Genomic DNA, 15,304 nt, shown 5'->3' with positions numbered 1-15,304 from the left:
TCTGGCACCCGATTGTCAAGAAAAAAAGGTTAGCAAGTCGGGGGAAGCCCAGACGGGAGAGATCCCTCGTGGTCCCTCTCCCGGTGCCCAAATAATTCCCCTAACAAAAAGCGTGTCGCGTTCCCCTTGAGGATTGAATCCGTCAGGAAAGGTTCAGTTTATAAAAGGGTTACCATTCCCGTTACTTTTGAACACGTGACAGTTCAAGCTAAATTAGATAGTGGGGCCAATGCCTCTTTTGTCAGTTAAGATCAGTGGCAGAAGATTTGTAAATATAGAAACTCTTCAGAATTACCTGAAGATGAACAATTAGATTGTGTAGTTTGGGGCGATGGCCGATATACATTTACAAAAGGTTCTCACGAACTAGAGTTTACCCTTAAGTCAAACGAAAGTGAGAAACAATTTAAATTTAAATTCTACATAGTTCCTTCCCTCATTAGTGACATTATATTGGGTCAAGATTTCCTTGAAGAAACCAGGGTCAAGTTAGATTTAAAATCGTCACTATGTCTAGTGGGTAACTTAATGATCCCTTTTTCTATTCCATCTGAAAAGGATCCCATAGATAAGGAGATTGTGAATAGTATTAGGGACGCGGTTTCCGCAGCCCCTATCTCTGATGAACAACGTCAAATTTCCTGAGTTGTTTTCGGATAAAGTAGGAAGAACAGGACTAATCTTCCATGAGATTCATACGGAAAATAGTCGCCCATAAAATCTCAGCCTTATCGTGTCAATGACCAGAAAAAGAAAATAATAGAACAACACGTCAGGGAAATGTTAGATGACGGGATAATCACACCCTCAGTATCTCCTTGGGCTTCGCCCGTAGTTTTAGTTGATCAAACAAAAAGGGGTAAACCCTATAGGCTTTGTATTGATTACAGAAAACTAAACGAGGTTACCATAAAGGACCCTTATCCCCTGCCTAATATAGAAGATATGCTAGCAAGAGTAGGAAGGCCAAAATTCATTACAACCCTTGACCTTCAGATCAGGGTATTGGCAAGTGGAAATGCACCCTAAGAGTAGAGAAAAAACTGCTTTCGTGACTCACATGGGAAAGTACGAGTATAATGTACTCCCATTTGGGCTTTGTAACGCCCCTAGCTCTTTCCAGCGTTTAATTGACGAAATTTTTAGAGACGCAGGATTGGGATCAACACTTAACGTGTTTAGAAAACGTCTTAAATATATAAAAGGACGCGGGTCTCACCCTTCAGTTGAAGAAGTGTCGTTTCGCTCAAAAAGAAGCTACTAATTTTGGTCACATAGTCAATGAAAAAGGCGTGCATATTGACCCTTCCAAAATTGAAGCCATTGAGAAATTCTCTCCTCCTAAAAATGTTAAGGAAGTCCAGATATTTTTAGGGATGGCAGGTTGGCATAATAGATTTATTAATCATTACTCCCAAACAGTAGCCCCCATTAATAAACTTAAGAGGAAGGATCAGAAATTTATTTGTGATACCGAACAGCAACAGGCGTTCCAAAAGATCAAGGAAGAAATATGTAAAGCTCATCCTTTAGCTTCCCTTAGAAGGGATTCCCCGTGCATTCTCACGACAGATGCTAGTGATGCAGGGTTAGGTGCCCTTCTTTCCCAAATACAAGCTAATATAGAAGTTCCTACACTGTAAAAAATAACCGTACTGTCTAGTACCTTTAAAGGTATTTTTCGATGCATCCCCAGACGTACCTATAAAGGTACTACAAAATACCGTTGTGTAAAGGTACTCTAAAATACCTCTTATCAAGGTATTTTTGAGGACTACAAGGTATTTTGTGATACCGAAATAAGTATCATTTAAACCCGAACAAGGCAACAAAGGTCAGAATAATACTTTAAAATTTTGAAAGGTACTCCTTATTACCGAAAAGGGTACCTGTTAATACTCAAAAAGGTTCGAAAATATACTTTTAAAGGTATTTTGAGCTACCGAATTAGGTGTCAAATAAAACCCACGAACAGGTCTAAATTATATTTTCGCGCCATCAGAAATATTGGCGGCACATTTGAAACCGGTATGCTTTTCCTTAATTACCACGGGCTTGAATCATTCTCAGACAAGGTAAGCAATAGACAACTTCGATGTTACTGAGACGGAAAGACGCGAGGGTAAATTTTGCCTTCCATCTCGTCTTTTACGCTGTAGGCTCGCAGTACGAGTGTAAAATTTTGCCATCCATCTCGCCTTTTAGTGTCTGTGCTGTAGGCTTGCAGGATCATGAAAGTAAGCAAGGGATCAACCGCTATAGATTTCCCCAAGTTTTGCTTACCCCTTGTTAAGGAAGGTGTGGCACTGTTACATTATAATAGTAATTGAGGGTCACATATTCATGGATATTTTCTGAATGGGGACTCAAGGCGTACGCTCGGATTCAAACCTTTATATTAATTATGTATACCTTATATCATAATTGTACCACATTTAAATGATGTAACGTATGCTTATGTACATAACTGTAGAAGAAAATAATTAATATTAATTATATCTATTTAAATATTTAAGAAAAACCACTAGCTAGGATGCTTGCGATTGAAATTTAAATATCGGGTAGAAAACCACTACCCTATTAAGTGGAAAACATAAAAATAAACCTAACCGAAACTTTTCTTTATGCTTATATATAATATTCCAACAGAGATTCCTTCTGCGCTGTCATTACTAGTGCTAATGGTGAAGTGAGCAGTGTTAGAGAATTTGGGCTAGAAGCATTATATCATGTATTTTACTTTACTCTAGTACTGTTAGAAATAATCAGCAGGCCGGAGCTAAAAAATCCCTCTAAAGGGATCTGTTAAGTCCTTTTCTACATCCAGGGTACGATAAAATACCGCTAGAAGCGCTGAAACTCTAAAAGGTTTCATTACATACCTTATTTTCCCAAAATACCTTTTTCGAAATCATTTAATACCCGCACTGTGAGACAACTAATAGAATACGTTCATGGGTACTAAAAAAGTCCCGGAGGTAATTTATAGTGCCTTCAAAATACCTTTTTTTTTAACAGTGTATAGCCTATGCAAGTACAGGACTAAAAGATGCAGAAACTAGGTACTCCACTAGCGAGAAAGAGTGTTTAGCCATTTGTTGGGCAGTTAAGAAGTTTAGGCCCTTTCTAGAAGGTCGTAAATTCAATGTCCTCACTGACCATCAAGGTCTACAATGGTTATTTAACATCAGGGAACCAAATTCTCGACTAGTTAAATGGGCAATGTACCTTCAAACATTCGACTTTACAATTAAGCATAAAAAAGGAGTAGGAAATGTAGTAGCAGACGCTTTGTCGAGGGCCCCGATAAACGTTTTAAGTATTAACTTTAGCTCCTCTACATCAAATTCTACTAGTAACCAAGATCCAACTAGTAGCAGTAGTACAAGTCAAAATTCTACCAGTGGTAGTAATTCAACTTCCTCTAGTGATTCTGTTGAAGGTCAGATTCGTCCTAGAGCCTTATATTCAGTCTTTACAATAGAAGACGTAAGAAAATCTCAAAGGGAAGACCCCTTTGCTTCCCCTATTATTAATTCCTTGCAAGGACCTAACCCCGTTAGGCAAAAACTTTTCGAATAAATAAATGATCTTCTCTATAGAAGACCTTACAGAAACTATCCTGAAAAAATTTATTTTTCTCCTCGTTTAAGGCTAGAAGCCATGAGGTTATTACATGACCACCCACTATCAGCTCACAGGGGCAAAGATAAGACCCTAAGTAAAGTGACATATAGATATTGGTGGCCTACTATAGTCAATGATGTCCAGGATTATGTTAGAGGATGCACTTTATGCCAAGAATTTAAGGCTAGGAATAGAAAAAAACCAGGGCTAATGCAACCCTCCGAAATAACAAGTCCTTAGGACCAGATTAGTGTCGACATAATGGGACCTTTCCCTCAAAGTAGACACCATTATAAATACCTAATAGTCTTTGTTTATTATATGACAAAATTCGTGGAAATGATACCACTTAAAACCATTACAGCAAGGACTTGTGTCCAAGCTTTTAAGTCTGTTATTACTAGGTGGGGAGCACCGAAAGCTATCCTTAGTGATAGAGGGGTACAATTTACCTCGAAACTTTGGCTGCACACTTGCAGAGCTTTTAGAATTAATCCAAAGTTTACTACCCCCTACACACCTAAGGGAAATCTCACTGAAAGAGTAAATAGAGTAATAGGCGAGCTAATATCATTCTATGTAGGGAATCACCATGATAGATGGGATGAATCCCTTGACCTTCTTCAATTTGCAATTAATTCTGCACCCCATGAAACTACGGGAAGATCCCCCTTCTTTTTGAATTTAGGGCGGGAGCCACGTCTCCCTTGGGATTTAGAAATTGAAGAGCCCATTCAGGACCCTGATGACCCCGGTCGTAGTAAAGCTTTAAAAGTTCTGAAGGAACAATTAGAATTCAGTAATGAATTATCTAAGTTAGCAAAAGCTCACCAAAAGAAATACTATGACCTCCGTCATGACCCTCTAGAATATGAGGTAGGAACCCTAGTATGGATGGAAACACATCCTTTATCAAGTACGACAGGTCAGCTTATGAAAAACCTTAGTCCCAAATGGGCAGGTCCCTTTAAAATAGTTGCAAAACATTCTCCCGTAGTCTATGAGTTAGAGGACGCTAACTCAGGGCAAAATGTAGGGAAAATTAACCTAGAGCATCTGAAACTCTACTGGACAAACGTAGCTGTCTTCGACAATGCCGAAAATGCCCCCACTTTACAATCGAACGTTGCAGATGATCCCGAGCCTAGTCCCGCAACTAATGGTGGTACCATAGACCACTCTCCTACGGCGACTTCCTCAACTACTTCATCTGAATCATCATCAACTTCTACGTCACCGTCACCTCAGGACGGTCAGGAAGTCGATCAACAGATCACTCCTGCTATTCCGGATGTCCCTCATATGTCGACATCAAGTACTCTAGAAGATCTAGCAGCGGATCAACAGATCCCTCCTGCAATTCCAGATGATTCACATCAACCTACAGACTCTGATAGTGAATCGGGCATGGCCCTTTTCGAAGACCCTCCTCTCCTACTCCATACTTACCACGATATGAGGGCTTTTCAGCTCAATCATCCCACTAACGATAGTGCGCCTTCTGCGGCAGGGGAGGCTTCCCCGTCTGATCATGAAAAATCAGTCGAGGAACCAGAGTTACATAAGTCAACTTCCTGTTTTACAGAAGAAATTCAAACGCCGGAACACAAATCAACGTCTTCTGAACAATCAGTATCGGAACCGGCATTACACCATTCTCCTTCTGGTTTTTCGGAGGAAATTTTGGCTCCTGAACCGATTCCTCAATCGAAATCCCAATCGCTGCGTGCGTCTGACAGTTCTTCGACCACGTTATCGGAGTCTATGAGAACTCCTAGATTAAATAGGGCTACCTTACCCGATATATATTTAGAACCTTTTAAATTGGGATGGCGACGAGAGGTGTGCAAAAGGGCGACGGTTCAGCCCGGAGGTAATGAAGTTGATATCTATTATCGACCTCCTGATAATAAACGATTTCGGTCGAAATATGAGGTCCAAGTTTACCTCCAAAACAATAAGATTCCAAACCTAACCAGGGAACATTTTTGTTTTTCCCGGGAGCCTATCTCTATATTCCCATGGGAGTTTATCTTCCAAGCCAATAAGAGACAATATTAATATTGTATACTTGCAGATGGCTTCTAATTGGAAATTCGACCTCCCAAAGAATTGAAAACGACTAAGAGGAATCAAAAATCATTGGCAAACGGAGTAAAGCCGCATTGGAAAGGAGGGAAGCTCGTCGATTGGCCCGTTTGGCAAATAAGAGAAAAGATGACGAACAAAGAAAGGACATCGCTCCAGAATGTAAAAAAAAGACATTTTTCCTTTTTTTGTGATACTTGTGATACTATATACCTACCCCTGCCAATAATTGCAAGGTTCCTCGGGGTACCCTATTTGTTTTGTTTTTGAATTTTTCAATATAATCAAAGTTCCTAACGAAGGGGGGATGTAGCATGGCTGCCAGATTCCTGGAGTTTCTACTCGTTGGATCTGGCAGGGTGTTATGCCTCCATGCTACATACTACTCCCCTTTACTTACTGCGATATTTTTGCAAGTTAGAATTAGTTACAGTTTGCTTCGGTCGAGAGCAGTTCTCTCCTTTTTGATTTAACCTCTCCAAAGACGGAGTTTTGTATTAACGTAGTAGTTTGCGGGATCTTTATCCCTTAGTTATTTGATTAAATCAATAAAGTCTAGAAGATATTCTTCCATTTTTGGATTATTAAAATAAGTTGTCTTTAGTTCATTTTTATGGCCCTCGGGAGATTCTTCCTTAGTTAAAGTTTTTGATTGAGGGTTACAATATATAAACTTATTTCCTCTTCCTGAAAGATAATTTTTAATATTTTTAGGCTGCAAAAAACGAGGTTGAGAGAGATGAAAACTTAAAAGTTGAATTTCTGAAAGCTTGCTCCAAAATTCACCAAAACCAACCTTTTGGAACAACAAATGAAGTTATTACAGCCTGGGATGCCAAAAGATCTGAAAAAGAAAACAAATCCTTGAAAGGTTGTGCTAGTCTCCGTGATAAACGTTTGGTGGTTTCAAATTCCAAAGGCAGTGAAAGGAAAGAAAAGCGCAGAATTTAACTAAACGTAAAACAAATTACAAAAAGAAAAAAAAGTAAAGAAAGGAAGAAAAAAGAAACGGACTTAAAAGAGGTTTGACCATTCCGTCGTCATTTTGATGAACCTTACCCATATTTACTATGGGTTGGACGTTTATCGGGTCTGTGGTCGGTTGTTCCGTACCACGCCCATCGGCAGTGTTTTTGACGGTTGGCTTGACCATTCCGTCGTAGTTCTGATGAACCATACCCATAGTTTCTATGGGTTGGACGTTTGTGGGATAAGTGATCAGTTGTTCCGTAAAACTCCCATTTTCAAAGATCAAGACGGTTGGCTTGGCCATTCCGTCACAGTTTTGGTCCTCCATTTTTTTAGTAGAAAAAAATTGCGGAAAACCTGTTACAAAAATACAAAATATTAGAATGTAGAAGTATAAAAACCATTCCCCTATTTAGCTCAATTTTCAATAATATTGGCAAAACCTTAAACTTGAGTAGTGAGAAAAGGGGGATTCTAGACCAGGAACCACCATGTTAAACCTATGGAGTTTTTCACAGTACCACCATGTTATTGCCCATAGGGAACCCAAAGGGAACCCATACTAGGTTCTAGACCAGGAACCACCATGTTAAACCTATGGAGTTTTCCAGAGTACCACCATGTTATTTCCCATAGGGAACCCATACTATGTATTTTCTATGACGTCCCCGTTTTTATTTTATGACGTAAAGATCGGGGGGGGGCTAAAATGGACACGTTTGATTTTCTGACCTATAAAAACCAAAATGTAAGTTATTAAAGTATTAGAGGAGGGAGGGGATGTGATTTAAAAAGAATTTTTTTTTACGACGTAAAGATCAGGGGGTGGTGTGAATATGTTGTGTCTGGACAGTTCGATTTCCTGGTCTATAAAAACTAAAATGTAGATTATTTTTTAAAGTATTAGAGGAAGAGGGGATGTAATTTAAAATGAAAAAACCCCTCTGGGAATACGAGACGTAAGAAAATTTATCTCGCGATTATGTATAAATACCGTCCTACTCGAGAAAATGGGAAAATTTGTATTTACACTACAAACGTTGAAATGAATACGTTGGAAGTTGTTAAGCTCTGTCAAGAAGCGATTATTCCAACTAGAGGGTCTGCAAATTCAGCCGGACTTGATTTGTATTCTCCTCGAAATTATGAAATTCCTGCTCAATCAACTATGTTGATAGAAACAGATCTTCAAATACATGCTCCTTCAAATTGCTACGTCCGCATTGGTATGGTTTTAATTCCCGAACCATCATCCTAAAAAGGGGTGTATTTTTAAAGTTAATTAAATTTTTCAGCTGGACGTTCGGGTTTAGCGTTGAAAAACTCAATTTCCATCGGAGGTGGAGTTATAGATCGAGATTATACTGGTAACGTTGGGGTTATCTTATTTAATAATTCAAACGAGATGTTTATCGTTGAGAAGGGAGATCGTATTGCTCAACTCATTTGTAAAGTTATTGTGCCCCTGTTTTGTTAGTATGTGAGGTAAAACTACACGTTTTGAAAACAACTTTATATTGGAGTATAACCTTATTTTCTCCCCTCAAGTCTCTTGAAAAGACTGCCAGAGGGATGAACGGTTTCGGCTCAACTGGAAAATAACGAATTTAAATTCATACGAGAATCTAATAAAACTTTATGAACCACTTAATATTAATTATCCACAAAACTTGTAATGTGTTAAATAAATAAAGACAAAAATATTTTCATCAAATTTGTTTACTTTGGATTATGAACAACAAATTTGTTTTTCATTAAAACTAAAGATAAATGTTCGTGGTAAAAGCTGTCCGGGCTTTTAATATCATTCATTTGTCGCATCACCCAAAGTAAGTAATTATCCACGAGCAATTTCGCCTTTTCCTCCAGTAGTTGTGGTGGGCTGGGCATTTTGAGGGTTTCAGCTACGGTTGCATTAAGTCCATGACCCAAACGACTGAAAATTTCTCCATCTCCGATATTTTCAAGAATGATGGTACTTGCGGGGTAAATAATTTTTCCAATTATTTCTTCCTGCTCCTCGTACTCAAAATCCCTCGTCCGAATCATCTTCTCATCAAATGGAGGTCTTTGTTTCGTTATTCGAGCAATTTTTCCTTTCTCACTCGTTCCGTGTTCAAAGTAAATGGTAAACATACATGGCATTTGAAGACAATAGATTACCATGTGCTGGAATTCATTTCCCGCCTCAAAACGTGCGTATGTAACGATGTAATGCATTTTTTCCGAATGAATTCGAAGCGATAGAGTAGATGGTTCTTATAACAAAATCTAGTAATCAACGACGTTTACGGTATTTTTTTTAAAACATTTAAAACTTTTTAGTATTTTATAAACGTAATAACAAACTAGAATATCGTTTAAAACAGGATATGTTGTATAGGATTTAATAATCCGTTTCAGACTCCACCCTTTGTGCATTTTATGAATGAAATCAATTGAGTATAGTCCACATGTTGAAGATCTAAAGTCTTGAATTTGTTTATTTTGTATTTGAAACTGACGCGCTAGATGATGTGTTTTCAAATTGTGCGATTCAGGTCCTAACCCAAAACTATCGAAAAAAATCGCTTTTCCCCCTTTTTTATTAGCTTTGACACCCAAGCTAATCCAATGTTGTCTCGGCTGATCACTCGTTTGATTGTTAAAAATTATATAGTAATCACCTTTCCTTTTTTAGCGATGAAATTGGAAGGGAAAACCCCGTAAAAGTTTCTACCGCAAATTTTGGAAATAATAGATTCTAACTGCTGGGTATCCATTTTCTTTCCTCGGTTATGAGGGGTTGTCTAATTATACGTAATACCTCTGTCCCTGGATATTTTCAATGTTGATTCGAATTCAGAAAATAAAATGACTGTTATATTGTCAGTTAAAGCCGCTTTAAATTTTAAAAGTAACTGTAAAGATCCCGTCTTAATAGGCTCTAAATGTTCTAAACCCCCTAGTTCATCGGCGGTTAGAGGGATGACGAAAAATGAATTTCCACTAACGTATTCGTCATATGTTATATTCGATCCGGAATTAATATTATAATTATTAGATCCCGTGAATAAGCTGAGATATTCTCTATGATATCTTTTCTCAGCGAAGTTCGGGGTAAATGCGGGGGAAGGATACCGACGAGTATCTATTATACACTCTAAGTGAGTGAGACCGAAATGTTCGAATGTGTAAGGCGATGTGTGTATATTACCATTAAAATTAGTGGACTTGCACATTGCGACAATTAATCTGTTGGGTAGGGTACCATTATACACCATGTGATTTTATCCATGTGTTTCCTCCGTTGAAATTGGTATATTAATTCACCATGGTACTTAAAAATAAAGTCGTTGTTTATATGTTATATACCCTTTATAACTATTCGTCGGTAGACCGCTACTCAAACTGACCTCATTCAAGGCTACATCTAAATTAGAAAATAAAGCGGATAGACAATTGTTAACAGTAACCACTTTAGCATCGTTAGGAAGGTTATCGCCGTCGGCTTTAACTATCTTAAAACTTACTGATAATAAAGTATCGCTTAATTTTAAATAGTGATTGGCTGAACCGTGAATGAAGAATTCTATCGGAACTCCCGCGGCAAAAGTATTACTCATAGGTTTTATTAAAACGCATTCACTCGCCTCCAAACAATGATTTACAGCGGGCTCGTTGAAAAAATCGAGCGAGCTCATTAGTAAAGTAGAATTATTAGCCATTTTTGTTTTATAATCAAAGAAGTCCGGAAGAGGTCTGGTTCTTTTTCTCTTAAGTTTAGATGTGGTGCTTCGACGTCTTTTTTTCTTTTATATACACCCTTTCCAGATTGGAGGTTATTTAACACATTCATCCCCGATTCTTTCAATCGTTGAACAGCGGCATCTTTGAAGTAAGCGTCTTCAGCTAAATTCCCTAATATGTTCGAAGTGGCACGAAGCGCCTCATTTTTTAAAACATGACCAATAGGTTTGTATATAGGTTTTAAAAATGAAAATAGGGATCTGAAAATCGAATTAAATGATCCTCCGTGTTGATACTACTGAAATTGGGTAAATCACTCCCAGTGTGGTAATTATTATGATACCGGGAAAAGTATATAACATATGGATTATTTGTAGAATCCATTGACAATTTTATGAACCGGATACGCTTTGTACCATTAATGAATTAAATGATATTAGGAAAAGACAAGTCTCTTTATATTCAAGATGAAGCTTTTTTTCTTATGTGAAGTTTAAGAATGGTTTTTCCTTTTAAGAATTTTAGAAAGTCACCGTAACTAGTCTTAATATTGATTTCAATAGCTTCGAAAGAATTGCATTTTAAAGGATAGTAATCTGGGAAATCGTAACTTTTCACTAAAACCTTCTCCCTCTCGAGGTTTCGCGGGATGGGTACGGTCCGTAAAATTGGAGCCATTGAAGAGGCGTACAAACTTTCTTCTACCAGAGAAGAGTAAATTAAGAAATTGTTAACACCGGAACGTGCATCATGTACGCGATTTGATCGAGTAAGACCTTCGAGTTTCACATTATTTTGGTCCGAACTGAAACCTAAGAGATACCCCAAATTGGGGTGTGATTCGGGAAATTTTATAGAGACGGGTTCGTGAGTAACTAGCAGTGTTTTCCCATCATAGCAGTTAGATATATTTACTTTATTTCTTAATTCATGAGGAACTACCCGCATCATAGAGTTATAAACTTCTTCTGTAGTAACATAGTAGCCAGGCTCGATATTGAGTGCGATCGATTCATCATGGTACGAAAGAAAACTATCCATCTTTAAAATTGCTGTTGAAAATTCTGTGGTGGGCGTGGTCAAATTTCCAAATTCTTTGCCCTCTGTGTTGATGTAAGATCTGGGGCTCTGGCTGGCGCTGGCTCTGGCTCGGGCCGGTTATTGAGAAACAAGATAGCAGAGTACAGGTTAACAGTAACTGCTTTTCACAGATTCAGTTTTCATCCGTTTCAGCTAGGAAGTACAAAAACTGTGGTTCCTAAATTATGGCTTAATTCGGTAAATAATTTCCATTTCAATCATAATAATATTAGAGTCACCCCAGAAAAGAGTAATTTTTTTAAAATCATAAGATAATAATATATATATTATTTTCTTATGTTAAAATTTAGTATCGAAACGAAAAGGTTATTTATTTTATTCTATATTCCTTGTAGAGCAGAAAAACCACCGTATGTAGTTAAAGTTAAAGTTGGTCGTGGGAAAACCATATGAGTAGTGAGAAAAGGGGGGTCCTAACCCAAGAACCACCATGTTAAACCTATGCAGTTTTCCAGAGTACCACCATGTTATTTCCCATAGGGAACCCTACTATGTATTTTCTATGGCTAATAAAAAGCATCCCGTTTTTTTATGACGTAAGGATCCGGGGGGTGTTAGTGGTAAAATTAGGTTTGATTTCCTGACCTATAAAAACTAAAATGTGGGTTATTTTTTAAAGTATTAGAGGAGGAGGGGATGTGAATTAAAAAGAAAAAAAACCCTCTGGGAATACAAGACATAAGAAAATTTATCTCACGATTATGTATAAATACCATCCTTCTCGAGAAAATGGGAAAATTTGTATTTACGCTACAAACGTTGAAATGAATACGTTGGAAGTTGTTAAGCTCTCTCAAGAAGCGATTATTCCAACTAGAGGGTCTGCAAATTCAGCCGGACTTGATTTGTATTCTCCTCGAAATTATGAAATTCCTGCTCAATCCACTATGTTGATAGAAACAGATCTTCAAATACGTGCTCCTTCAAATTGCTACGCCCGCATTGGTATGGTTTTAATTCCCAAACCATCATCCTAAAAAGGGGTGTCTTTTTAAAGTTGATTAAATTTTTCAGCCGGACGTTCGGGTTTAGCGTTGAAAAACTCAATTTCCATCGGAGGTGGAGTTATAGATCGAGATTATACTGGTAACGTTGGGGTTATCTTATTTAATAATTCAAACGAGATGTTTATCGTTGAGAAGGGAGATCGTATTGCTCAACTCATTTGTAAAGTTATTGTGCCCCTGTTTTGTTAGTATGTGAGGTAAAACTACACGTTTTGAAAACAACTTTATATTGGAGTATAACCTTATTTTCTCCCCTCAAGTCTCTTGAAAAGACTGCCAGAGGGATGAACGGTTTCGGCTCAACTGGAAAATAACGAATTTAAATTCATACGAGAATCTAATAAAACTTTATGAACCACTTAATATTAATTATCCACAAAACTTGTAATGTGTTAAATAAATAAAGACAAAAATATTTTCATCAAATTTGTTTACTTTGGATTATGAACAACAAATTTGTTTTTTCATTAAAACTAAAGATAAATGTTCGTGGTAAAAGCTGTCCGGGCTTTTAATATCATTCATTTGTCGCATCACCCAAAGTAAGTAATTATCCACGAGCAATTTCGCCTTTTCCTCCAGTAGTTGTGGTGGGCTGGGCATTTTGAGGGTTTCAGCTACGGTTGCATTAAGTCCATAACCCAAACGACTGAAAATTTCTCCATCTCCGATATTTTCAAGAATGATGGTACTTGCGGGGTAAATAATTTTTCCAATTATTTCTTCCTGCTCCTCGTACTCAAAATCCCTCGTCCGAATCATCTTCTCATCAAATGGAGGTCTTTGTTTCGTTATTCGAGCAATTTTTCCTTTCTCACTCGTTTCATGTTCAAAGTATATGGTAAACATACATGGCATTTGAAGACAATAGATTACCATGTACTGGAATTCATTTCTCCCCTCAAAACGTGTGTATGTAACGATGTAATGCATTTTTCCCGAATGAATTCGAAGTGATAGAGTAGATGGTTCTTATAACAAAATCTAGTAATCAACGACGCTTTACGGTATTTTTTTTAAAATATTTAAAACTTTTTAGTATTTTATAAACGTAATAACAAACTAGAATATCGTTTAAAACAGGATATGTTGTATAGGATTTAATAATCCGTTTCAGACTCCACCCTTTGTGCATTTTATGAATGAAATCAATTGAGTATAGTCCGCATGTTGAAGATCTAAAGTCTTGAATTTGTTCATGTGTATTTGAAACTGACGCGCTAGATGATGTATTTTCAAATTGTACGATTCGGGTCCTAACTCAAAACTATCGAAAAAAATCGCTTTTCCCCCTTTTTTATTAGCTTTGACACCTAAGCTAATCCTATGTTGTCCAGGCTGATCACTCGTTTGATTGTTAAAAACTATATAGTAATCACCTTTCCTTTTTTTAGCGATGAAATTGGAAGGGAAACCCCGTAAAATTTTCTACCGCAAATTTTGGAAAGAATACATTCTAACTGTAGGGTATCCATTTTCTTTCCTCGGTTATGAGGGGTTGTCTAATTATACGTAATACCTCTGTCCCTGGATATTTTCAATGTTGATTCGAATTCGGATAATAAAATGACTGTTATATCGTCAGTTAAAGCCGCTTTAAATTTTAAAAGTAACTGTAAAGATTCCGTCTTAATCGGCTCTAAATGTTCTAAACCCCCTAGTTCCTCGGCGGTTAGAGGGATGACGAAAAATGAATTTCCACTAACGTATTCGTCATATGTTATATTCGATCCGGAATTAATATTATAATTATTAGATCCCGTGAATAAGCTGAGATATTCTCTATGATATCTTTTCTCAGCGAAGTTCGGGGTAAATGCGGGGGAAGGATACCGACGAGTATCTATTATACACTCTAAGTGAGTGAGACCGAAATGTTTGGATGTGTAAGGCGATGTGTGTATATTACCATTAAAATTAGTGGACTTACACATTGCAACAATTAATCTGTTGGGTAGGGTACCATTAAACACCATGTCTCTGTACGTTTCGATAGTCCCCTGAGGTAGAGTGAAAAATTTGACCTCACTGCGGTTTAGGTTATAGACAGCCGGTCTATGTTCTAACTTTAACATGTGACCGAGAACCAAATCGGGGTTTAATTTCCATTTTTTAACATATAGACTACTATCCACAATTTCGATTTTATATTGATCGTTATTGGTCGAGGGTGTCATTAAAACAAACTCATCGGGGTTTCGATTAAATTTTAATCGAAGCGAAACCCCATTTAATCGGGCTTTATTCAAATTGAACAGTTCATGATAAATTGGGCCGAAAACAGTTACAATTTTCGACTGAGATATAGCTTGGATTCTCCTTTTTAAACCGTTTGAGGTGGTAGAGTTAAAAAAGTTATCAATATCTAAACCTTCATTTTCATGCGTATATAGTCTAGTCGACATTTGAGTTCGTTTGGTTTCTCTATTGAAATTGAGATGATCTGTTATATACCCTTTATAACTATACGTCGGTAGACCGCTACTCAAACTGACCTCATTCAAGGCTACATCTAAATTAGAAAATAAAGCGGATAGACAATTGTTAACAGTGACCACTTTAGCGTCGTTAGGAAGGTTATCGCCGTCGGCTTTAACTACCTTAAAGCTTACTGATTATAAAGTATCATCTAATTTTAGATAATGATCGGCTGAACCATGTACGAAGAATTCAAACGGAACTCCGGCGGTAAATGAATTACTCAATGGTTTTATTAAAACGCATTCACTCGCGTCCAAACAATTATTCGTAGCCGGTTCGGAAAAAAATCGAGCGAGCTCATT

At 37.3% G+C, this 15,304-nt stretch overlaps 2 protein-coding genes and 1 long non-coding RNA gene across 3 annotated transcripts; all 3 read left to right on the top strand.

The window, feature by feature from the left end:
- The first annotated feature begins 1,632 nt into the window (after positions 1 to 1,632).
- LOC149658464 (uncharacterized) lies at positions 1,633 to 2,620 on the top strand. The gene is made up of 2 exons (XR_016369997.1): positions 1,633 to 2,075; positions 2,160 to 2,620. It is a non-coding gene; the product is annotated as an uncharacterized LOC149658464 (long non-coding RNA).
- Positions 2,621 to 7,666: 5,046 nt separating this feature from the next.
- LOC149658463 (deoxyuridine 5'-triphosphate nucleotidohydrolase-like) lies at positions 7,667 to 8,240 on the top strand. Its single transcript, XM_089844755.1, has 3 exons — positions 7,667 to 7,910; positions 7,980 to 8,156; positions 8,233 to 8,240. The coding sequence occupies exons 1-3, from the start codon at positions 7,667 to 7,669 to the stop codon at positions 8,238 to 8,240; spliced, it is 429 nt and encodes a 142-aa protein (XP_089700881.1).
- A 3,715-nt stretch (positions 8,241 to 11,955) lies between these two features.
- On the top strand, positions 11,956 to 12,789 carry LOC149658462 (deoxyuridine 5'-triphosphate nucleotidohydrolase-like). Its single transcript, XM_089844754.1, has 4 exons — positions 11,956 to 11,970; positions 12,303 to 12,459; positions 12,529 to 12,705; positions 12,782 to 12,789. The coding sequence occupies exons 1-4, from the start codon at positions 11,956 to 11,958 to the stop codon at positions 12,787 to 12,789; spliced, it is 357 nt and encodes a 118-aa protein (XP_089700880.1).
- Positions 12,790 to 15,304: the final 2,515 nt, after the last annotated feature.

Source organism: Phalangium opilio, unplaced genomic scaffold (assembly GCF_054372755.1).
Source record: "Phalangium opilio isolate 3A_F unplaced genomic scaffold, DU_Popi_V2 ptg000077l_1, whole genome shotgun sequence".
Classification (NCBI taxonomy): domain Eukaryota; kingdom Metazoa; phylum Arthropoda; class Arachnida; order Opiliones; family Phalangiidae; genus Phalangium; species Phalangium opilio.
The sequence above is the reverse complement of the archived record's forward strand: the minus strand, read 5'-3'. Positions and strand labels throughout refer to the sequence as shown.